A 25,429-nucleotide genomic window follows, 5' to 3' on the forward strand; every position below is an offset into this window, starting at 1 on the left:
CAATGTATCTGCTTTAAAAACTGATCTCATTCAGCAAACGCCTACAAATGAAGTGAAAATCGAAAATCCAGCAGCTACTATTTGAATGGAACCGAGCCAGATGGAATTCTAGTTCCTCAATACAATTGGTCCTTCCATATGTCAATCAAAAGCATCCAATAAATTAAAGTGTGTTTTATGTCCAGTCTCTTCACCTCGATGAAATTTCATGTCAATCATAATTAACAAGACATTTTCTTATTGTGATACAACTTTCATGAAATTCAAAAGTAATGAAAAGTGATTAAAATTCTTCTCTGAAAAAATTATCGTCTAAATATCTTCACTTAATATCGTGGAAAATTTCCATTGTATCAGTTATATAAAAAATTCCATCAAGGAATGTATTATATAAAATGTATCCACTTGATACTGGCATTTAGTCCTTATGGTTCTACACTGGCCAACTCAAAAATCCCTAAGAACATAAGAACATGCCATACTAGGTCAGACCAAGGGTCCATCAAGCCCAGCATCCTGTTTCCAACAGTGGCCAATCCAGGCCATAAGAACCTGGCAAGTACCTAAAAACTAAGTCTATTCCATGTTACCGTTGCTAGTAATAGCGGTGGATATTTTCGAAGTCAACTTAATTAATAGCAGGTTGTTACAACCGGAGCGGTGGACCCTTGGACTGGCCTATTGCAGTAGAAAGGATAGGGCAGGAGGCAGCACGGAACAAGACAAAGAAGCTGGGTCTTCACTCTGGAAGCCCGAGGTCCCCCCAGGAGGAGCCCATGAGGACCCGGGCCGCTGGGACTTAGGAGAAGACTTGCGGGAAGCAAGAACACAGTGTCAAGACAGTCTGAGTACTGGGCAGGCGGCAACAAGGGTTATGGAGAGACGAGCAGAGGTCAGAAGCCGAGAAATCGATCCAAGGAAGTGGGCAGCATCCAGGAACTGTGGACCGCAGCAGAAGCGGAATCTGGAGCCATGGAGAATCTGGGACTGGAACCGAAGCGGGAGCAGGAACAGGAACAGAAGATACGATGCTGGAACTGAAGCAGAAGCAGGAACTGAAGGTACGGAGCTGGAACTGAAGCAGGAGCAGGAACTGAAGGTACGGAGCTGGAACTGAAGCAGAAGCAGGAACTGAAGGTACGGAGCTGGAACTGAAGCAGGAGCAGGAACTGAAGGTACGGAGCTGGAACTGAAGCAGAAGCAGGAACTGAAGGTACAGAGCTGGAACTGAAGCAGAAGCAGGAACTGAAGGTACGGAGCTGGAACTGAAGCAGGAGCAGGAACTGAAGGTACGGAGCTGGAACTGAAGGTACGGAGCTGGAACTGAAGCAGAAGCAGGAACTGAAGGTACGGAGCTGGAACTGAAGGTACGGAGCTGGAACTGAAGGTACGGAGCTGGAACTGAAGCAGGAGCAGGAAATGAAGGTACAGAGCTGGAACTGAAGCAGGAGCAGGAACTGAAGGTACGGAGCTGGAACTGAAGGTACGGAGCAGGAACTGAAGGTACGGAGCTGGAACTGAAGCAGGAGCAGGAACAGTAAGAAAACTGAAGATCCAAGCAGAGATGAAGACAGGAACAACAGGAACACAGCAACTAACCACCCAAGCAGGGAACCTCGTTGCAAGGCAATCTTGTCAGTCAGACGCTGGGTTTAAATCCCCAGCGGCATCTGACGTCACTCCTGGGGGCGGCCCGAGGTCTGGCGGGAAAAGCTTTTTAAATGCTCCCTCCTCGCACGCGCGCCTAGGAGGGGTGGAGCCTGGATCCGAAGCTCGGTGGCATCTCCCTTTGGAGCAGCTAGTCAGCAACTATTGAGATTTTAATTGCTGAATAGCTGCTCCAAAGTCCGTATGAGCAGTACTCAAAACTACATGGTTATGTCTCCAATGAATAAACTCAGAGCAACCCTATGACTAGAACTAGAAGAGAATATTGGTATTTATGGTACATAGAGTTTTAGCTTATTAAGGGGGTCATTAGGTTATTTACTAAAGGCTTTCCCCCATTTTGTGTCTATGGAAGACACAAAATGCAAAAACAAAAAGGAAGAAAAAAGCAAAATTTACAATATAAAAGTAGGGTAAATGATGAAAATACTGTGCATTTGCCGAGATCTAATAACTGCTTTGCACTAAGGATAGATTATTACTGTGAACTTTCCATCCATGTGGATTGTATCATGATTATCACTTCGATGTACCTTTGCGCTTTGTTGGTATATGTAAGATACTTATTCTACCATTTTTAATTTTAAAAGATTTTCAGATATTTTTTTATGGTGCTGACAATGATGGCAATGGCTTTCTGAACTACACTGATATCCTGAGAGCCCTGGGAGACGATGCTCCCAGGAAGAAGGACCTGCAGCGCTTTGATGAGGACAGCAATGACCTGTATTCATACCTCGAGCTCCTGAAAGCCTTCACACTTGCAGGTAATATAACTAGCATCCTCTTTCCTGGTGAAATTCCTCATCACATCATGAGTACAGGCCCTACCTCCTTCCTCTGTTCTAGTCCCATCTCCTCCCTTTAGCCTGTCACGTCATTGTGAGTGAAGACTTGCCTCCAAGCTCTGTGACTGTCATATATCTGTAAGCATGGCCTTATCTCCTCGACTACATCAGTATGAGTGAGGCTTCATCTCCTCTTTCTGTCCCTGTCACGTCATTGTGAGTGAAGACTTGCCTCCAAGCTCTGTGACTGTCATATATCTGTAAGCATGGCCTTATCTCCTCGACTACATCAGTATGAGTGAGGCGTCATCTCCTCTTTCTGTCCCTGTCACGTCATTGTGAGTGAAGACTTGCCTCCAAACTCTGTGACTGTCATATATCTGTAAGCATGGCCTTATCTCCTCGACTACATCAGTATGAGTGAGGCTTCATCTCCTCTTTCTGTCCCTGTCATAACTCTGTGAGGCCTTATCTCTTTCCTCTATCCTTACCATGTGACCAAGCTCCATGAGTGAGGCCTTTTCTCCATACATGAGAGCTTTTGCTGTCAGATCACTCAGGGATTGGAATACATCACCAGAGGGGAGGAGTGTACAAACCCATCTCTCACACATACATACATGCTTTCTCTCCCCTCCATCCCAAATCTAACCCATTCAATTTCACCCTTCCTTCCTCCAGGGTTGATCCCATCAGTCTCCAACCCTTCTATCTGTCCATTTCTGTGCACAAACACAGGTTTATGCTGGGTAAACAGCTTTGAAAAATCTGTCCTGGAGAAGTAAGATTTAAAGTAACTGAGCAGTTTGCAGGTCCACAAGTACAAAGTAGTAGCAGGGACAGAGACCACAGAAATACCTTCAAACTTTGCTCCTGCTTGACAGGAGCTGCCGGTGGTAGTGAAAAGCAGCAAATTGCCAGAAATCTGCCTCCAGACCTTTGTCCTTACAGATGCATTCTCTTTCAGCTGCTGAGAGAGGACAAGTTTCAGCCTGGGCAATTGCTTAATAATGTGGAATTTAGAGTAAGAAAAACCTTTCCTTTCAGTTCTTAAAGGTCTCTATATTTGATGGATTGGCTACATGGAGAAGCACAGTGAAACATTTTAGATTTTGTAGAGCTTAGCAAGCATGTTGTGTTCTGAGTTGCTTTATTTCAAGAAGTGACCCTACTGGCAAATTTTGTTTGGGCAAATTGTGGTCAAAATAAGGAGTGCGCTAAGTACTTAGGGGTAGAGATGTGAATCGGAACTGAAATCCGAACCGATTCTGGTTCCGATTCACATCTCTACTTAGGGGTAGATTTTAGAAGGTGCGGGTGGGAGTAGATTTGTTCGCGCAACCCGGCGCGAATGAATCTACTCCCGATTTTATAACATGTGCGCTGCCGCGCACGTTATAAAATACAGGGTCGGCGCGTGCAAGGCTGCGCAAAATCGGCAGCCTGCGCGCGCCGAGTCGTGCAGCCATCCTCCATTCCCTCCAAGGCCGCTCTGATTTCGGAGCGGCCTCAGAGGTAACTTTCCTTCCGGCCCCCCCCCCCACCTTCCCCTCCCTTCCCCTATCTAACCCACCCCCCAGCCCTAATTCCCCCCCCTACCTTTATTTTACAAGTTACGCCTGCCGGCGCACCATGTTCTGGTCCATGGGCTGGCCCGGAGGCCTCGGCCATGCCCTGGAATGCGAACACCCTCCCCCCGATGACACGCCGGCCATGACACGCCACCGACACGCCCCCCAGGAAAGCCCTGGGACTTACGTGCGTCCCAGGGCTTGCGTGTGCCACCGAGCCTATGGAAGATAGGCTCGGTGTGCACAGGGGGTAGAAGGGGCAGCTTTTCAGGGGTTACGCACATAACCCTTTGAAAATCTGCCCCTTACTCAAAAGATGGGTTGTGCAATGTTGCATCAGACTTTGCAACTGTCACCTAGCATGATATAATTGATGACACCTAGTATGTAAGAAAAATGGATATGGTTTCAGTATTTGGACTTGGCTACAATGGGACAATAAATGATTGGCAACAGACCCTAAATCATGTCTGTGATTGGACCAATGATGTGATGTAAGAATGCTTGTCATCAGGGAATGTATTGATTTGTTACCTGCCATGCTAATGAAAGATATTAGAGATGAGCCTCAGGGAGGCTAAGGAATTCAGATAGGATGGATAGAGCATTTTAATGATAGGTTACAAATTTTAACTAATAGATCTGAAATTTCATTTTTTTAATTCCTTCGGAACCCTTGGTTGTATACCATCCAGTCCAGGTGATTTGCTACTCTTTAGTTTGTCAGTCTGGCCTACTACATCATCCAGGTTCAGTTCATCTGAATCATCACCCTTGAAAACCATCTCTGGAACTGGTATCTCCCCAACATCTTCATTAGCTCTGTTACAAGATATTGTACACTTTTGTAACCGTTATGATGGCTCAACCGAATAACGGTATATAAAACTCATCAAATAAATAAATAAATAAATTAGTAAATACAGAAGCAAATAATTCATTTAGTCTTTCTACAATGGCCTTATTTTCCCAGAGAGCCCCTTTAACCCCTCAGTCATCTAACGGTCCAACCAGCTCCCTCACAGTTTTCTTTCTTCAGAGATATATATATATATATATATATATATATATATATATATATTTATATTTTTTTTGTCAAAATAATTTTTTTTATTTCCGTGACAGCAAGGCAGAAACACCAGCAAACAATGTATTCAAATACATCAATAAACAACCAACCTCAGGTGCCGCAATCCGCTTGAACCGGTCATTTTTACTTTTTGAGAACTACAACATCCGTCAGCAAACAACCGCACATACTGACTCTCAAGCTTACCACCACACGCAGCAACAAACAGCACCCCACTGGAGCAGTCAACCTCTGCAACCCCTTCCTTCCCCCCACCTTCGGGAGTCCGTATATGTAGGACCACTGAGGGTCCCAGCGTTAAGGTTGTCAACAATCATCCAGTCTGTATCTTCAGGGAGAAAGTGGCAGAGACATTAGACGGCTTAATTCAGCGCCAGACAGTTTGATATCCAGTGGAGAGTAATTAGTTTTGTACATCTAGAGGCAGTAGAGAGAAACAGGCAGCCCACTAATCACAGTACAAGGTATTAAATGGGCGCGAGTTCGTGATGACGGCTAACCGCTCCATTTGCATAGCCGATGCAAGCCAATAATACCAGGCTTGGAGTGTAGGCTGTGTAGCAGGCTCAATCCACGTAACTATAATCATGCGGCATGCAAGAATTATAGCGGTGTGCCCAAACTTGTCCATAGCTGTGTCAGACACAGCTACATTGCCCCGCATTCCAGACAAAAGAAGGCGGACGGAGCATCGGAAACTGACCTTCAGACACTGAGCAATAAGTGCAAGGACCCCATCCCAGAATACTGTCAGGGTCGAACAGTTAAAAAGCCGATGAGCTAGGGTGCTCAAGTCCAAGCCGCATTTAACACACAGGGCAGAAGGCAGGTGGCCCATGCGCTGTCGGCGAACATCGTCATATATTAGATGGTGCAAGATTCTGAATTGTAGCTCACGGAGGCTCGTGTCCAGTAAAGTTTTATGCAAAGTCTTAAAGCAGGTAAGAATATAAGCCGGAGTAAGCTCATCTCCCTAAGCCTCTGTCCAATACCACACCACAGAACGAACATGGTGGGGCTCCCTATATTCCTGTCCCAGAATGCTCCAGCCTTTAATAGAGTTCTGTTTTAGAGAAACATAAAACATACGCTGGGCAAAAGTCGACTCCAGGTGGAAGGTCTCCGTTGTCCAAGAGAATGATTGGAGATAGTGGTGAGTCTGTAGATAAGTGTTGCGACCGTCGCTGCTCGACGTCCTCACTCCGCCCTCTTTACCTCTGTAGTGACTCCCTCCGGGTCTGATGGATGGCTGGCTGCTGCAGCATCTCCATGCTGTCTCCCTCCGGCGTCCCCGTACTGGCTTGACGTTGCAGATCCGCCATGTTGCCTGAAGATGTAGGGCGAGTGCACGTGTGCTCTGATTGAAGTACCAGCAGGAGCGCGAACCTCAGGGGCGTCCCCCTGAGATGACGTCATCCGCTTCCAATATGTAAAGGTCTCTATTTCATTATCTAACTGAGTTAGAAAGGAAGGGGATTGCTTCGGCTACACTTCCCAAGCTACTCCTTGGACTTACAGAGGTACCCACTCCTCGGGGGCCTCGCTCTTTTTCTTTACTTTCAAATTACAATTAGGAACCGGTACTCGCTCCTCAAGGGCCCATATTCCTGGACACTCTGAAGATTCTCTACTGCTTGGAAGCTATCGCTGCTACAAACAATTGTGAGTTACCATTGCTCTCTCAGAGCTTTCCCTGGAACCAGGTACTCGCTCCTCGAGGGCCTAAACCTTTCCAGCTCCTGAGCTTCCTTGAGACCTTATGTGAGTTTTGTCATCTAGTTCTGTTCATGAACTCTGCCTACTCTGCCTACTCACTTTCTACAGTTTCTCAACAGCTCAGCCATCCTGGATCGCTGTTCAAATACCTGAGGGACTACAGCCCTGCCGGGCATATCAGCTCACTACTGCCACCTCTTGTGGTTTCAAAACCTGTTTAATAAAAGAACTAAATGTGTGTCTGTCTCCATACTCAAGCCTAGTCAGTAATCCCTCTCGGGATATCTTCTCTCTGCCTTGCAGGCTACACCGGGCCTGGCCCAACGCATCTCAGAGCAGCAAGAACCTTTGGAGAAACTTACTGCAGCATTTCATCAGCTACACACCCAGAAGATACAAGGCACAGCTTCTAACCAAGAAGGTCAGTTACTGGAGGTAACTTTAAAGACTGCTGTACCACTGGCGGCTCCTATCCGTTTTTCCGGAGAAATCCAGAAGATCGGGGCTTTCTGAACCAGTGCTGCATGCTGTTCACCTTACAGACAACTTTATTTCCCATGGCTCTTTTGAAGACCACCTACATCCTGTCATACTTGGATGGAAGAGCCCTGTCGTGGGCATCTACCTTGTGGGAACACAAGGACCCTATTTTGCAGGACAAAGAAGGATTTATGGACTTGTTTAAATCCGTCTTTGATGACCCTGCTCGTAATTCTGTTGCTGGTTTTGCTTTGGTGGACTTGAAGCAAGGCAACAGATCACTGGCTGAATTTGCCATAGAATTCAAGACTCTTGCAGCGGAACTTCGCTGGGACCCCAAATGTCTCAAGACTCTATTCTGCAGAGGCCTGGATACCCGCTTAAAGGACGAGCTGGCCGCTCGCCAGACACCTGACTCACTGGATGAATTAAGAGCCTTGGTCACTCGGATTGATCACTGGCTCCGAGACAAGGTGAAGGAACTCCGGCCTAAGGTGTTACTTGGGTTGAAAGAGGATAGTACTACCACTGCACCTCGGATGGTTCCAGTAACTTCTGCTGCTGATAAAGATGAACCGATGCAATTTGGTCATGGACACTTGACCTCCAAGGAGAGAAGATTTCGGAAGAAATGCTGCCTGTGCATGTACTGTAGTCAGCCTGGCCATGATGTCTCTACATGCCCTATTTTGTCCAGGAAACGGACGGACAAGTCCTGCGGGAGGACTGTTCCTAGGCCTTACCGCGTCCTCTCCTCTGCTTTCTCTCCCAGTCTCCTTGACCTACGGACCAGTCACGGTTCAGACACCTGCCCTGATGGACTCAGGGCCAGGAGGCAACTTCATTCTCAGATGTTTAGTGGAATACTTTAGGATCCCTCTCATCAAATTAAAAGATCCACTACTGTTATCCTCTAGGAGTGTGCATTCGTTTTGAACGCATATGTAAAACGCAACTAATTTTTTTTTTAAACTTAAAAAAGTGATTATGCGCAATGCATCGCAATTTTCAACTTATTCAACATAGCTATGTTGAATACGTTGAACCTAAATAAACACTTAAACCCCCCACCCTCCTGACCCCCCCAAGACTTACCAAAACTCCCTGGTGGTCCAGCGGGGAGTCAGGAAGCCATCCCTGTATTCCTTTACGAGGAGCACGTGACGTCGGCATCACGTCGGAGTGACGCGTACGTCACGTGCTTCTCCGCGCCTCCGCTCCGGGACCCCCGTTGGACCCAACCGGAACTTTTGGCCAGCTTGGGGGGGTCAGGAGGCCCCCTACCAACCTACCAGTCTGAAGGCCTTAAGGAGATTCCTGGGGTTTACCAACTATTATCAAAGCTTTATAAAGAACTATTCCTCCTTAACTGTACCCTTGACAGCGATGACTCGCAAGGGTGCCAATGCTTCAAAATGGTCCTCAGAGGCCATTTCCGCATTTGAGAAATTGAAGACTGTCTTCTCCACAGAACCATGCTTATGGCATCCAGACCCCAAAAAGACCTTCATAGTTGAAGTTGATGCTTCAGATGTGGGGGTAGGGGCTGTGTTAAACCAAGCGGGAGACTCAAAAACCTTACGACCCTGTTCATTCTTCTCTCGAAGATTTTCTCCAGCTGAAAAGAACTACGGGATCGGCGATAAGGAGCTCCTGGCTATAAAGCTTGCATTTGAAGAGTGGCGGCCATGGCTTGAAGGTGCTCAACATCAAATAACCGTCTTCATGGATCATAAGAACCTTGAGTATCTCCACCATGCACAATGTTTAAATTACAGACAGGCCAGGTGGTCTTTATTCTTCAACTGTTTTGATTTTGTGCTTAAGTATTGACCTGGAGATCGGAACACCAGAGCAGATGCGCTGTCTCGCTCATTTCACTCAGATGTGCCTGATGAACCACAGCACATAATAGATCCGATGAAGATATCTCTAGCAACCAGCCAGTCTGTTTCCGCTGGTGATGCCACCATCTCTCATCCTGCAACTTCTACTGGAGAGTCTTTAGAAGTGGGTTTTGGACATACCCCAACATCATCACTTCCACTGAAACTTTCAGTGATGTCCACAGCAGCTCAATTCATTGCTGCTGATATCATCTATAACATTCTGCAAGATTCTTCCAAATCTCAAGATCCATCTGTCATCAATGCAGAAGACAACTTAGAAATTAAGATCAAAGAAATTCTGGATGTTCGTAACAGAGGCAAGACTTTTGAATACCTTCTGATTTGGGAAGGCTTCAGCCCCGATTTAATCTCTTGGGAGCCTCAGACCAATATCTTGGACAAAGAGATGCTTCATCAGTTCCACCTCGTGCATCCTTCCAAACCTAAGCCTGGTACCTGAAGAGGAGATCGCCCTTTGAAGAGGGGTACTGTTGCGACAGTCGCTGCTCGACATCCTCACTCCACCCTCTTTACCCCTGTGGCGACTCCCTCTGGGTCTGATGGACGGCTGGCTGCCGCGGCGTCTCCATGCCATCTCCCTCCAGCGTCCCCAGACCAGCTTGACGTTGCAGATCCGCCATGTTGCCTGAAGACCTAGGGCGCACACGCGCTCTGATTGAAGTACCAGCAAGAGCTCGAACCTCAGGGGCGTCACCCTGAGATGACGTCATCCGCTTCCAATATTTAAAGGTCTCTATTTCACTATCTAACTGAGTTAGCAAGGAAAGGGATTGCTTCGACTACACCTCCCAAGCTACTTTGCCTCCTTGGACTTACCAGAGGTACCCGCTCATCGGGGGCCTCGCTTTTTTTCTTTACTTTCAGATTACAGATAGAAACCGTTACTCGCTCCTCGAGGGCCCATGTTCCTGGACACTCTGAAGATTCTGTACTGCTTGGAAGCTATCATTGTTACAAACAATTGTGAGTCACCATCGCTCTCTCAGAGCTTTCCCTGGAACCAGGTACTCACTCCTCGAGGGCCTAAACCTTTCCAGCACCTGAGCTTCCTTGAGACCTTATGTGAGTTTTGTCATCTAGTTCTGTTCATGAACTCTGCCTACTCTGCCTACTCACTTTCTACAGTTTCTCAACAGCTCAGCCATCCTGGATCGCTGTTCCAGTTCCTGAGGGACTACAGCCCTGCCGGGCCTATCAGCTCACTTCTGCTACCTCTGCTGGTTTCAAAAACCTGTTTAATAAAAAAACGAATGTGTGTCTGTCTTCATACTCAAGCCTAGCCGTGGTCCCTCTCGGGATATCCTCCCGGGAGCTTGGTTATCTGCCACCGGCCCAGGGATCCACGCACAACTATATCAGATTGCTGACTCCTCCTTCTTTAGGAGCCTATAAGAACAGATTGCTACTCCAGAGTCTAACTAACAGCAGATTTATTACAATAAGCAAAAAAATGTTTGCAGGGGATGTGGTAATCTCAAGTCAGAGAGGCAAAATCAACCACTGTCGGCGAGTCAGTTTGGTAGAAGTGGAAAAGAAATGGTAAACTCCTTTGCAGCCAATAATCGAAGATAGCACTGTATTCTCGTCCTGACACAAAATTCCTGTTGCCTAGGAGCGGGAGCAATAAGGAGGTCGAGCCAGTAAGATGTCCCTGAGTCAGAAGGCATCGCCATGCCAAATGACAAGGTTGTATGAGTCTCATAGGGACGTCAAAGTTACACAGTGCTGTGGCTTCAACTTCTAGCAGAAACAAGGGGGCCCAGGGGGCGGTCATGTTGTTCATCACTCCATCCTCGCAGTATGAGTATTTATCTAAAATCCACTCCCCCACAAACCGGAGCTGACAAGCTACATTATACAGGCGGAAATATCTGGCATACCCAGTCCCCCCCATGTCCCTGGAATGCAGCTTCCCCCCCCCCCCCGCCCAAAGGAATTTCTGAAAAGATTGCTGTAACCAAGTGACATCTTTGTTAAGCATCCAACATGGACGCATATGGGGGCGGATTTTAAGAGCCCTGCTCGCCTAAATCCGCCCAAATCCGGGCGGATTTAGGCGAGCAGGGCCCTGCGCGCCGGTGAGCCTATTTTACATAGGCCTACCGGCGCGCGCAGAGCCCCGGGACTCGCGTAAGTCCCGGGGTTTTCTGAGGGGGGCGTGTCGGGGCGTTTTCGGGGCGTGTCGGGAGCGTTCCGGGGGCGGGCCCGGGGGCATGGCCGTGCCCTCCGGACCCGCCCCCAAGTCGCGTCCCGGCGCGCTAGCGGCCCGCTGGCGCGCGGGGATTTACGTCTCCCTCCGGGAGGCGTAAATCCCCCGACAAAGGTAAGGGGGGGGGTTTAGACAGGGCCGGGCGGGTGGGTTAGGTAGGGGAAGGGAGGGGAAGGTGAGGGGAGGGCAAAAGAAAGTTCCCTCCGAGGCCGCTCCGATTTCGGAGCGGCCTCGGAGGGAACAGGGGTAGGCTGCGCGGCTCGGCGCGTGCCGGCTATACGGAATTGATAGCCTTGCGCGCGCCGATCCAGGATTTTAGCGGCTACGCGCGTATCTACTAAAATCCCACGTACTTTTGCTTGTGCCTGATGCGCCAGCAAAAGTACGCCAAATCGCGCGGTTTGAAAATCTATCCCATGGAGTTTATAGAGTAACTTGGATACTATTGCCATCTTGAGGAGGGCACACCGTCCAAAGAACAAAAGTGGCAAAGGGTGACAGGCCTTTAATTGAGCCCCCAAGCTGGTCAAAGTACTTTTTATGTTGAGGACATAAAGCTGCTTCAAATCCCTAGGGATCCACACCCCCAGATATTTGATCCTACCCGGTGCCCAAGTAAAGGGGAACTCCCCGGGCCATGTGTGCGGCATCTGGGAGTCAAGCCTGAGAGCCTCGGATTTGGAAAAATTTATAGTCAGCCCCGCAATTTCTTTGAAGTGAGCAAAACTATGAAGGATAGCTGAGACACTCTATCTGGGCTTGCCCACAAACAACAGGATATTGTCTGCAAACAGCGCTAATTTCATTTGGCGTCTCCCGATATGGAGACCGCAAAACTGTCCTGTCGGAAGGGAATAGCAAGAGGTTCCAGAGCTAGTACAAACAAAAGGGGGTACAAGGGGCAGCCCTATCACACTCCACAATGGAGGGGGAATGACTGTCAGAGAACCATTAATTAGAAGCTTAGCACTAGGAGCAGCATACAGTGCCCTTAACCATCTAATAAAATTCCCCTCGAAACCATAAGAACATAAGAAAATGCCATACTGGGTCAGACCAAGGATCCATCAAGCCCAGCATCCTCTTTCCAACAGTGGCCAATCCAGGCCATAAGAACCTGGCAAGTACCCAAACACTAAGTCTATTCCATGTTACCATTGCTAATGGCAGTGGCTATTCTCTAAGTGAACTTAACAGCAGGTAATGGACTTCTCCAAGAACTTATCCAATCCTTTTTTAAACACAGCTATACTAACTGCACTAACCACATCCTCTGGCAACAAATTCCAGAGTTTAATTGTGCGTTGAGTAAAAAAGAACGTTCTCCGATTAGTTTTAAATGTGCCCCATGCTAACTTCATGGAGTGTCCCCTAGTCTTTCTACTATCCGAAAGTGTAAATAACCGATTCACATCTACCTGTTCTAGACCTCTCATGATTTTAAACATCTCTATCATATCCCCCGTCAGTCGTCTCTTCTCCAAGCTGAAAAGTCCTAACCTCTTTAGTCTTTCCTCATAGGGGAGTTGTTCCATTCCCCTTATCATTTTGGTAGCCCTTCTCTGTACCTTCTCCATCGCAATTACATGTGTTTTGAGATGTGGCGACCAGAATTGTACACAGTATTCAAGTTGCGGTCTCACCATGGAGCGATACAGAGGCATTATGACATTTTCCGTTTTATTCACCAATCCCTTTCTAATAATTCCCAACATTCTGTTTGCTTTTTTGACTGCCGCAGCACACTGAACCGACGATTTCAGTGTGTTATCCATTATGACACCTAGATCTCTTTCTTGGGTTGTAGCACCTAATATGGAACCTAGGGATGTGAATCGTTTTAGGACGATTAAAATTATCGTCCGATAATTTTAATATCGTCTTAAACCGTTATGGAACACAATACAATAGAGATTCTAACGATTTATCGTTATAAATCGTTAGAATCGTGAGCCGGCACACTAAAACCCCCTAAAACCCACCCCCGACCCTTTAAATTAAATCCCCCACCCTCCCGAACCCCCCCCAAATGACTTAAATAACCTGCGGGTCCAGCGGCGGTCCAGAACGGCAGCGGTCCGGAACGGGCTCCTGCTCCTGAATCTTGTTGTCTTCAGCCGGCGCCATTTTCCAAAATGGCGCCGAAAAATGGCGGCGGCCATAGACGAACACGATTGGACGGCAGGAGGTCCTTCCGGACCCCCGCTGGACTTTTGGCAAGTCTCGTGGGGGTCAGGAGGCCCCCCACAAGCTGGCCAAAAGTTCCTGGAGGTCCAGCGGGGGTCAGGGAGCGATTTCCCGCCGCGAATCGTTTTCGTATGGAAAATGGCGCCGGCCATACGCGTATGGCCGGCGCCATTTTCCGTACGGAAAATGGCGCCGGCAGGAGATCGACTGCAGGAGGTTGTTCAGCGAGGCGCCGGAACCCTCGCTGAACGACCTCCTGCAGTCGATCTCCTGCCGGCACCATTTTCCGTACGGAAAATGGCGCCGGCCATACGCGTATGGCCGGCGCCATTTTCCGTACGAAAACGATTCGCGGCGGGAAATCGCTCCCTGACCCCCGCTGGACCTCCAGGAACTTTTGGCCAGCTTGTGGGGGGCCTCCTGACCCCCACGAGACTTGCCAAAAGTCCAGCGGGGGTCCGGAAGGACCTCCTGCCGTCCAATCGTGTTCGTCTATGGCCGCCGCCATTTTTCGGCGCCATTTTGGAAAATGGCGCCGGCTGAAGACAACAAGATTCAGGAGCAGGAGCCCGTTCCGGACCGCTGCCGTTCCGGACCGCCGCTGGACCCGCAGGTTATTTAAGTCATTTGGGGGGGGTTCGGGAGGGTGGGGGATTTAATTTAAAGGGTCAGGGGTGGGTTTTAGGGGGTTTTAATGTGCCGGTTTTGCGATTTTTAGATTTTTAGATTTTTCACGATTTTTCACGATTTTTCACGATATTTTACCCCCCCAAACGGCAACAATACGATTCCCTCCCCCTCCCAGCCGAAATCGATCGTTAAGACGATCGAGGACACGATTCACATCCCTATGGCATGGGTTATTTTTCCCTATATGCATCACCTTGCACTTATCCACATTAAATTTCATCTGCCATTTGGATGCCCAATTTGTCTCACAAGGTCTTCCTGCAATTTATCACAATCTGCTTGTGATTTAACTACTCTGAAAAATTTTGTGTCATCTGCAAATTTGATTATCTCACTCATCATATTTCTTTTCAGATCATTTATAAATATATTGAAAAGTAAGGGTCCCAATACAGATCCCTGAGGCACTCCACTGTCCACTCCCTTCCACTGAGAAAATTGCCCATTTAATCCTACTCTCTGTTTCCTGTCTTTTAGCCAGTTTGCAATCCATGAAAGGACATTGCCACCTATCCCATGACATTTTACTTTTCCTAGAAGCCTCTCATGAGGAACGTTGGCAAACACCTTCTGAAAATCCAAGTATACTATATCTACCAGTTCACCTTTATCCACATGTTTATTAACTCCTTCAAAAAAGTGAAGCAGATTTGTGAGGCTTGCCCTGGGTAAAGCCATGCTGACTTTGTTCCATTAAACCATGTCTTTCGATATGTTCTGTGATTTTGATGTTTAGAACACTTTCCACTATTTTTCCTGGCACTGAAGTCAGGCTAACCGGTCTGTAGTTTCCCGGATCGCCCCTGGAGCCCTTTTTAAATATTGGGGTTATATTTGCTATCCTCCAGTCTTCAGGTACAATGGATGATTTTAATGATAAGTTACAAATTTTTACTAATAGGTCTGAAATTTCATTTTTTAGTTCCTTCAGAACTCTGGGGTGTATACCATCCGGTCCAGTTGATTTACTACTCGTCAGTTTGTCAATCAGGCCTACCACATCTTCTAGGTTCACCGTGATTTGATTCAGTCCATCTGAATCATTACCCATGAAAACCTTCTCCATTATGGGTACCTCCCCAACATCCTCTTCTGTAAACACTGAAGCAAAGAAATCATTTAGTTCAACTGACTCCCTCACAGGCTTTCTGCTTTGGATATATTTTAAAAAGTTTTTACTGTAAGGTTTTGCCTCTACAGCCAACTTCTTTTCAAATTCTCTCTTAGCCTGTCTTATCAATGTCTTACATTTAACTTGCCAACGTTTATGGATCCTTCTTCCAATTTTTGAATGAAGATCTTTTGGCTAAAATAGCTTCTAAAATAGCTTCTTTCACCTCCCCTTTTAACCATGCCGGTAATGGTTTTGCCTTCTTTCCACCTTTCTTAATGTGTGGAATACATCTGGACTGTGCTTCTAGAATGGTATTTTTTAACAATGACCACACCTCTTGGACATTTTTTACTTTTGAGCTTCTCCTTTCAGTTTTTTTCTAACAATTTTTCTCATTTTATCAAAGTTTCCCTTTTGAAAGTTTAGCACGAGAGCCTTGGATTTGCACACTGTTCCTCTTCCAGTCATTAAATCAAATTTGATCATATTATGATCACTATTTCCAAGCGGCCCCACCACCGTTACCTCTCTCATCAAGTCCTGTGCTCCACTGAAAATTAGATCTAAAATTGCTCCCTCTCGCATCGGTTCCTGAACCAATTGCTCCATAAAGCTATCATTTATTCCATCCAGGAACGTTATCTCTCTAGCGTGACCCGATGATAGATTTACCCAGTCAATATTGGGGTAATTGAAGTCTCCCATTATTATTGCACTACCAATTTGGTTAGCTTCCCTAATTTCTCTTAGCATTTCACTGTCCATCTCACCATCTTGACCAGGTGGACGGTAGTATACCCCTATCACTATAGTCTTCCCCGACACACAAGGGATTTCTACCCATAAAGATTCAATTTTGTATTTAGTCTCATGCAGGATGTTTATCCTGTTGGACTCTATGCCATCCCGGACATAAAGCGCCACATCTCCTCCCGAGTGCTCCTCTCTGTCATTGCGATATAATTTGTACCCCAGTATAGCACTGTCCCATTGGTTATCCTCTTTCCACCATGTCTCTGAGATGCCAATTAAGTCTATGTCATCATTCACTGCTATACATTCTAATTCTCCCATCTTACTTCTTAGACTTCTGGCATTAGCATACAAACATTTCAAAGCTTGTTTTTTGTTTGTATTTTCATTCTGCTTTTTAATTGATAGGGATAAGTTAGAATTTTTTAGTTCAGGTGAGTTTTTAGTTACAGGCACTTGGATAACTTTTCTAATTATTGGAACCTCACTGTCGGGATGCCCTAATTCTAATGCATCATTAGTATCCTTTGAAGATGCCTCTCTCCGAACCATGCGCTGCTGAGCGACTGTCGGCTTTCCCCTTTGCTCCAGAATGCACCAGAATGCACCCCCCATTTTTCACTAGTTTAAGGCAGTTGCCTGGTTAATAGATCATGTTGCTCTTCCTTTTTTCATGTTGCAAATGATCTGTTATTGGGGGGGGAGGGGTCGGGGGAGGCCGTCGGCACGACCTGCTCAGAGGAGAATGCTAGCGGCCTGTGCCTCTTGGAGCAGACTGATATGTATGGGTGGCTTGTATGGATGTTACTGCAGTACGAATGTGTATGGCTGGGGGGGGGGGGGGGGGGGCTTGGGAGGAGTTCATATTGCAGTAATTGGTAACTCATTTTCGCTGGATTTTTCATGCCAGGTTGTACTTCTTACAACCTTTGATCCTGGCGACTCAGGCTGGGGAGCCGCAGGGAATTTTTTTTGGCCTCACCTTTTACAACATGCTTCGGGGAGAGTACTCCCTGCTTAACTAGCATCGATGGCCACTATTAAATTTACATCCTTGAATGTGGATGGAATCCATTCACCTATTAAGCAGAAAACAATGTTAATGGCCTTTAAAAGACTCGGTTCTCAGGTGGTGTTTCTCCAGGAGACACACCTGATGACCGTAGAGCACGTTAAACTGTGCAGAGAGTGGGTAGGTAAGTGTTTTTCTTCCTCCTATTCTTCATGGAAACATGGTGTGGCAATATTGCTCCACAAAAATTTGCCCTTTCAATTGTATAGCTGTCATATAATCTGTTCCAAATTGGGATATAAGTGCTGTGGGATCCTTTACTAGCTAAAGGACAAGTAAACTTTCAGAAAGTGTCTTGCCCTACCCAGCTTGACCTAGGTATAAACTGTTTCATTTTGGGATTATAAATGCTGTGGGATCCTTTACATTTACTAGCTAGAGGACCAGATCCAGAAGAGTCCAGGTATAGCCAGTTTGGGTGTGGCTCACTCAGTGGCTAGAGGTAGCTAACTTGTGAGCCAGCAGAAACAATACCGACTGTGCACAGCCCAGGAGAGGAGCCAACTGTTCCAGGGCAGATAAGATACTAGTTTTTGGAAATACTGCTCTGTGTTTCATAATCCCTTTTTATTCTAGTATTATAATATGTGGTTCCTTGATATTGGTTTGATTCTGTATAGAAAACTGCTCTGTGATTTCAAATCCCTTTCTATTCCAGTGTTGTATACTAATCAGTTTGGTTTCTTGATTATATTGTATACTAATCTGTTTAGTTTCTTGATATTAGATTGTTGTAAGATTCAAAAAAGCCAAAACAAAAAAGAAAAAAATTCCCAGTATCCCTCTAATTGTATAGCTGTCATATAATCTGTTCCAAATTGGGATATAAGTGCTGTGGGATCCTTTACTAGCTAAAGGACAAGTAAACTTTCAGAAAGTGTCTTGCCCTACCCAGCTTGACCTAGGTATAAACTGTTTCATTTTGGGATTATAAGTGCTGTGGGATCCTTTACTAGCTAAAGGACAAGTAAACTTTCAGAAAGTGTCTTGCCCTACCCAGCTTGACCTAGGTATAAACTGTTTCATTTTGGGATTATAAGTGCTGTGGGATCCTTTACTAGCTAAAGGACAAGTAAACTTTCAGAAAGTGTCTTGCCCTACCCAGCTTGACCTAGGTATAAACTGTTTCATTTTGGGATTATAAGTGCTGTGGGATCCTTTACTAGCTAAAGGACAAGTAAACTTTCAGAAAGTGTCTTGCCCTACCCAGCTTGACCTAGGTATAAACTGTTTCATTTTGGGATTATAAGTGCTGTGGGATCCTTTACTAGCTAAAGGACAAGTAAACTTTCAGAAAGTGTCTTGCCCTACCCAGCTTGACCTAGGTATAAACTGTTTCATTTTGGGATTATAAGTGCTGTGGGATCCTTTACTAGCTAAAGGACAAGTAAACTTTCAGAAAGTGTCTTGCCCTACCCAGCTTGACCTAGGTATAAACTGTTTCATTTTGGGATTATAAGTGCTGTGGGATCCTTTACTAGCTAAAGGACAAGTAAACTTTCAGAAAGTGTCTTGCCCTACCCAGCTTGACCTAGGTATAAACTGTTTCATTTTGGGATTATAAATGCTGTGGGATCCTTTACTAGCTAAAGGACAAGTAAACTTTCAGAAAGTGTCTTGCCCTACCCAGCTTGACCTAGGTATAAACTGTTTCATTTTGGGATTATAAGTGCTGTGGGATCCTTTACTAGCTAAAGGACAAGTAAACTTTCAGAAAGTGTCTTGCCCTACCCAGCTTGACCTAGGTATAAACTGTTTCATTTTGGGATTATAAGTGCTGTGGGATCCTTTACTAGCTAAAGGACAAGTAAACTTTCAGAAAGTGTCTTGCCCTACCCAGCTTGACCTAGGTATAAACTGTTTCATTTTGGGATTATAAGTGCTGTGGGATCCTTTACTAGCTAAAGGACAAGTAAACTTTCAGAAAGTGTCTTGCCCTACCCAGCTTGACCTAGGTATAAACTGTTTCATTTTGGGATTATAAATGCTGTGGGATCCTTTACTAGCTAAAGGACAAGTAAACTTTCAGAAAGTATCTTGCCCTACCCAGCTTGACCTAGGTATAAACTGTTTCATTTTGGGATTATAAGTGCTGTGGGATCCTTTACTAGCTAAAGGACAAGTAAACTTTCAGAAAGTGTCTTGCCCTACCCAGCTTGACCTAGGTATAAACTGTTTCATTTTGGGATTATAAATGCTGTGGGATCCTTTACATTTACTAGCTAGAGGACCAGATCCAGAAGAGTCCAGGTATAGCCAGTTTGGGTGTGGCTCACTCAGTGGCTAGAGGTAGCTAACTTGTGAGCCAGCAGAAACAATACCGACTGTGCACAGCCCAGGAGAGGAGCCAACTGTTCCAGGGCAGATAAGATACTAGTTTTTGGAAATACTGCTCTGTGTTTCATAATCCCTTTTTATTCTAGTATTATAATCTGTGGTTCCTTGATATTGGTTTGATTCTGTATAGAAAACTGCTCTGTGATTTCAAATCCCTTTCTATTCCAGTGTTGTATACTAATCAGTTTGGTTTCTTGATTATATTGTATACTAATCTGTTTAGTTTCTTGATATTAGATTGTTGTAAGATTCAAAAAAGCCAAAACAAAAAAGAAAAAAATTCCCAGTATCCCTCTAATTGTATAGCTGTCATATAATCTGTTCCAAATTGGGATATAAGTGCTGTGGGATCCTTTACTAGCTAAAGGACAAGAAAGTGTCTTGCCCTACCCAGCTTGACCTAGGTATAAACTGTTTCATTTTGGGATTATAAGTGCTGTGGGATCCTTTACATTTACTAGCTAGAGGACCAGATCCAGAAGAGTCCAGGTATAGCCAGTTTGGGTGTGGCTCACTCAGTGGCTAGAGGTAGCTAACTTGTGAGCCAGCAGAAACAATACAGACTGTGCACAGCCCAGGAGAGGAGCCAACTGTTCCAGTGCAGATAAGATACTAGTTTTTGGAAATACTGCTCTGTGTTTCATAATCCCTTTTTATTCTAGTATTATAATCTGTGGTTCCTTGATATTGGTTTGATTCTGTATAGAAAACTGCTCTGTGATTTCAAATCCCTTTCTATTCCAGTGTTGTATACTAATCAGTTTGGTTTCTTGATTATATTGTATACTAATCTGTTTAGTTTCTTGATATTAGATTGTTGTAAGATTCAAAAAAGCCAAAACAAAAAAGAAAAAAATTCCCAGTATCCCTCTAATTGTATAGCTGTCATATAATCTGTTCCAAATTGGGATATAAGTGCTGTGGGATCCTTTACTAGCTAAAGGACAAGTAAACTTTCAGAAAGTGTCTTGCCCTACCCAGCTTGACCTAGGTATAAACTGTTTCATTTTGGGATTATAAGTGCTGTGGGATCCTTTACTAGCTAAAGGACAAGTAAACTTTCAGAAAGTGTCTTGCCCTACCCAGCTTGACCTAGGTATAAACTGTTTCATTTTGGGATTATAAGTGCTGTGGGATCCTTTACTAGCTAAAGGACAAGTAAACTTTCAGAAAGTGTCTTGCCCTACCCAGCTTGACCTAGGTATAAACTGTTTCATTTTGGGATTATAAGTGCTGTGGGATCCTTTACTAGCTAAAGGACAAGTAAACTTTCAGAAAGTGTCTTGCCCTACCCAGCTTGACCTAGGTATAAACTGTTTCATTTTGGGATTATAAGTGCTGTGGGATCCTTTACTAGCTAAAGGACAAGTAAACTTTCAGAAAGTGTCTTGCCCTACCCAGCTTGACCTAGGTATAAACTGTTTCATTTTGGGATTATAAGTGCTGTGGGATCCTTTACTAGCTAAAGGACAAGTAAACTTTCAGAAAGTGTCTTGCCCTACCCAGCTTGACCTAGGTATAAACTGTTTCATTTTGGGATTATAAATGCTGTGGGATCCTTTACTAGCTAAAGGACAAGTAAACTTTCAGAAAGTGTCTTGCCCTACCCAGCTTGACCTAGGTATAAACTGTTTCATTTTGGGATTATAAGTGCTGTGGGATCCTTTACTAGCTAAAGGACAAGTAAACTTTCAGAAAGTGTCTTGCCCTACCCAGCTTGACCTAGGTATAAACTGTTTCATTTTGGGATTATAAGTGCTGTGGGATCCTTTACTAGCTAAAGGACAAGTAAACTTTCAGAAAGTGTCTTGCCCTACCCAGCTTGACCTAGGTATAAACTGTTTCATTTTGGGATTATAAGTGCTGTGGGATCCTTTACTAGCTAAAGGACAAGTAAACTTTCAGAAAGTGTCTTGCCCTACCCAGCTTGACCTAGGTATAAACTGTTTCATTTTGGGATTATAAATGCTGTGGGATCCTTTACTAGCTAAAGGACAAGTAAACTTTCAGAAAGTATCTTGCCCTACCCAGCTTGACCTAGGTATAAACTGTTTCATTTTGGGATTATAAGTGCTGTGGGATCCTTTACTAGCTAAAGGACAAGTAAACTTTCAGAAAGTGTCTTGCCCTACCCAGCTTGACCTAGGTATAAACTGTTTCATTTTGGGATTATAAGTGCTGTGGGATCCTTTACTAGCTAAAGGACAAGTAAACTTTCAGAAAGTGTCTTGCCCTACCCAGCTTGACCTAGGTATAAACTGTTTCATTTTGGGATTATAAGTGCTGTGGGATCCTTTACTAGCTAAAGGACAAGTAAACTTTCAGAAAGTGTCTTGCCCTACCCAGCTTGACCTAGGTATAAACTGTTTCATTTTGGGATTATAAGTGCTGTGGGATCCTTTACTAGCTAAAGGACAAGTAAACTTTCAGAAAGTGTCTTGCCCTACCCAGCTTGACCTAGGTATAAACTGTTTCATTTTGGGATTATAAGTGCTGTGGGATCCTTTACTAGCTAAAGGACAAGTAAACTTTCAGAAAGTGTCTTGCCCTACCCAGCTTGACCTAGGTATAAACTGTTTCATTTTGGGATTATAAGTGCTGTGGGATCCTTTACTAGCTAAAGGACAAGTAAACTTTCAGAAAGTATCTTGCCCTACCCAGCTTGACCTAGGTATAAACTGTTTCATTTTGGGATTATAAGTGCTGTGGGATCCTTTACTAGCTAAAGGACAAGTAAACTTTCAGAAAGTGTCTTGCCCTACCCAGCTTGACCTAGGTATAAACTGTTTCATTTTGGGATTATAAGTGCTGTGGGATCCTTTACTAGCTAAAGGACAAGTAAACTTTCAGAAAGTGTCTTGCCCTACCCAGCTTGACCTAGGTATAAACTGTTTCATTTTGGGATTATAAGTGCTGTGGGATCCTTTACTAGCTAAAGGACAAGTAAACTTTCAGAAAGTGTCTTGCCCTACCCAGCTTGACCTAGGTATAAACTGTTTCATTTTGGGATTATAAATGCTGTGGGATCCTTTACTAGCTAAAGGACAAGTAAACTTTCAGAAAGTGTCTTGCCCTACCCAGCTTGACCTAGGTATAAAACTGTTTCATTTTGGGATTATAAGTGCTGTGGGATCCTTTACTAGCTAAAGGACAAGTAAACTTTCAGAAAGTGTCTTGCCCTACCCAGCTTGACCTAGGTATAAACTGTTTCATTTTGGGATTATAAGTGCTGTGGGATCCTTTACTAGCTAAAGGACAAGTAAACTTTCAGAAAGTGTCTTGCCCTACCCAGCTTGACCTAGGTATAAACTGTTTCATTTTGGGATTATAAGTGCTGTGGGATCCTTTACTAGCTAAAGGACAAGTAAACTTTCAGAAAGTGTCTTGCCCTACTCAGCTTGACCTAGGTATAAACTGTTTCATTTTGGGATTATAAATGCTGTGGGATCCTTTACTAGCTAAAGGACAAGTAAACTTTCAGAAAGTATCTTGCCCTACCCAGCTTGACCTAGGTATAAACTGTTTCATTTTGGGATTATAAGTGCTGTGGGATCCTTTACTAGCTAAAGGACAAGTAAACTTTCAGAAAGTGTCTTGCCCTACCCAGCTTGACCTAGGTATAAACTGTTTCATTTTGGGATTATAAGTGCTGTGGGATCCTTTACTAGCTAAAGGACAAGTAAACTTTCAGAAAGTGTCTTGCCCTACCCAGCTTGACCTAGGTATAAACTGTTTCATTTTGGGATTATAAGTGCTGTGGGATCCTTTACTAGCTAAAGGACAAGTAAACTTTCAGAAAGTGTCTTGCCCTACCCAGCTTGACCTAGGTATAAACTGTTTCATTTTGGGATTATAAGTGCTGTGGGATCCTTTACTAGCTAAAGGACAAGTAAACTTTCAGAAAGTGTCTTGCCCTACCCAGCTTGACCTAGGTATAAACTGTTTCATTTTGGGATTATAAGTGCTGTGGGATCCTTTACTAGCTAAAGGACAAGTAAACTTTCAGAAAGTGTCTTGCCCTACCCAGCTTGACCTAGGTATAAACTGTTTCATTTTGGGATTATAAATGCTGTGGGATCCTTTACTAGCTAAAGGACAAGTAAACTTTCAGAAAGTATCTTGCCCTACCCAGCTTGACCTAGGTATAAACTGTTTCATTTTGGGATTATAAGTGCTGTGGGATCCTTTACTAGCTAAAGGACAAGTAAACTTTCAGAAAGTGTCTTGCCCTACCCAGCTTGACCTAGGTATAAACTGTTTCATTTTGGGATTATAAGTGCTGTGGGATCCTTTACTAGCTAAAGGACAAGTAAACTTTCAGAAAGTGTCTTGCCCTACCCAGCTTGACCTAGGTATAAACTGTTTCATTTTGGGATTATAAGTGCTGTGGGATCCTTTACTAGCTAAAGGACAAGTAAACTTTCAGAAAGTGTCTTGCCCTACCCAGCTTGACCTAGGTATAAACTGTTTCATTTTGGGATTATAAGTGCTGTGGGATCCTTTACTAGCTAAAGGACAAGTAAACTTTCAGAAAGTGTCTTGCCCTACCCAGCTTGACCTAGGTATAAACTGTTTCATTTTGGGATTATAAGTGCTGTGGGATCCTTTACTAGCTAAAGGACAAGTAAACTTTCAGAAAGTGTCTTGCCCTACCCAGCTTGACCTAGGTATAAACTGTTTCATTTTGGGATTATAAATGCTGTGGGATCCTTTACTAGCTAAAGGACAAGTAAACTTTCAGAAAGTATCTTGCCCTACCCAGCTTGACCTAGGTATAAACTGTTTCATTTTGGGATTATAAGTGCTGTGGGATCCTTTACTAGCTAAAGGACAAGTAAACTTTCAGAAAGTGTCTTGCCCTACCCAGCTTGACCTAGGTATAAACTGTTTCATTTTGGGATTATAAGTGCTGTGGGATCCTTTACTAGCTAAAGGACAAGTAAACTTTCAGAAAGTGTCTTGCCCTACCCAGCTTGACCTAGGTATAAACTGTTTCATTTTGGGATTATAAGTGCTGTGGGATCCTTTACTAGCTAAAGGACAAGTAAACTTTCAGAAAGTGTCTTGCCCTACCCAGCTTGACCTAGGTATAAACTGTTTCATTTTGGGATTATAAGTGCTGTGGGATCCTTTACTAGCTAAAGGACAAGTAAACTTTCAGAAAGTGTCTTGCCCTACCCAGCTTGACCTAGGTATAAACTGTTTCATTTTGGGATTATAAGTGCTGTGGGATCCTTTACTAGCTAAAGGACAAGTAAACTTTCAGAAAGTGTCTTGCCCTACCCAGCTTGACCTAGGTATAAACTGTTTCATTTTGGGATTATAAGTGCTGTGGGATCCTTTACTAGCTAAAGGACAAGTAAACTTTCAGAAAGTGTCTTGCCCTACCCAGCTTGACCTAGGTATAAACTGTTTCATTTTGGGATTATAAGTGCTGTGGGATCCTTTACTAGCTAAAGGACAAGTAAACTTTCAGAAAGTGTCTTGCCCTACCCAGCTTGACCTAGGTATAAACTGTTTCATTTTGGGATTATAAGTGCTGTGGGATCCTTTACTAGCTAAAGGACAAGTAAACTTTCAGAAAGTGTCTTGCCCTACCCAGCTTGACCTAGGTATAAACTGTTTCATTTTGGGATTATAAATGCTGTGGGATCCTTTACTAGCTAAAGGACAAGTAAACTTTCAGAAAGTATCTTGCCCTACCCAGCTTGACCTAGGTATAAACTGTTTCATTTTGGGATTATAAGTGCTGTGGGATCCTTTACTAGCTAAAGGACAAGTAAACTTTCAGAAAGTGTCTTGCCCTACCCAGCTTGACCTAGGTATAAACTGTTTCATTTTGGG

General features: G+C 44.6%; 1 protein-coding gene across 1 annotated transcript in view; it reads left to right on the forward strand.

Moving 5' to 3' along the window:
• Positions 1–25,429, forward strand: part of LOC115077189 — a 125,133-nt gene that overhangs the window by 82,742 nt on the left and 16,962 nt on the right. The window contains exon 9 of the mRNA XM_029579818.1: positions 2,259–2,435. Within this exon, the coding sequence (XP_029435678.1) occupies positions 2,259–2,435 (177 nt within the window). The remainder of the gene's footprint in view (positions 1–2,258; positions 2,436–25,429) is intronic.

Source organism: Rhinatrema bivittatum, chromosome 1 (genome assembly GCF_901001135.1).
Source record: "Rhinatrema bivittatum chromosome 1, aRhiBiv1.1, whole genome shotgun sequence".
Lineage (NCBI taxonomy): Eukaryota > Metazoa > Chordata > Amphibia > Gymnophiona > Rhinatrematidae > Rhinatrema > Rhinatrema bivittatum.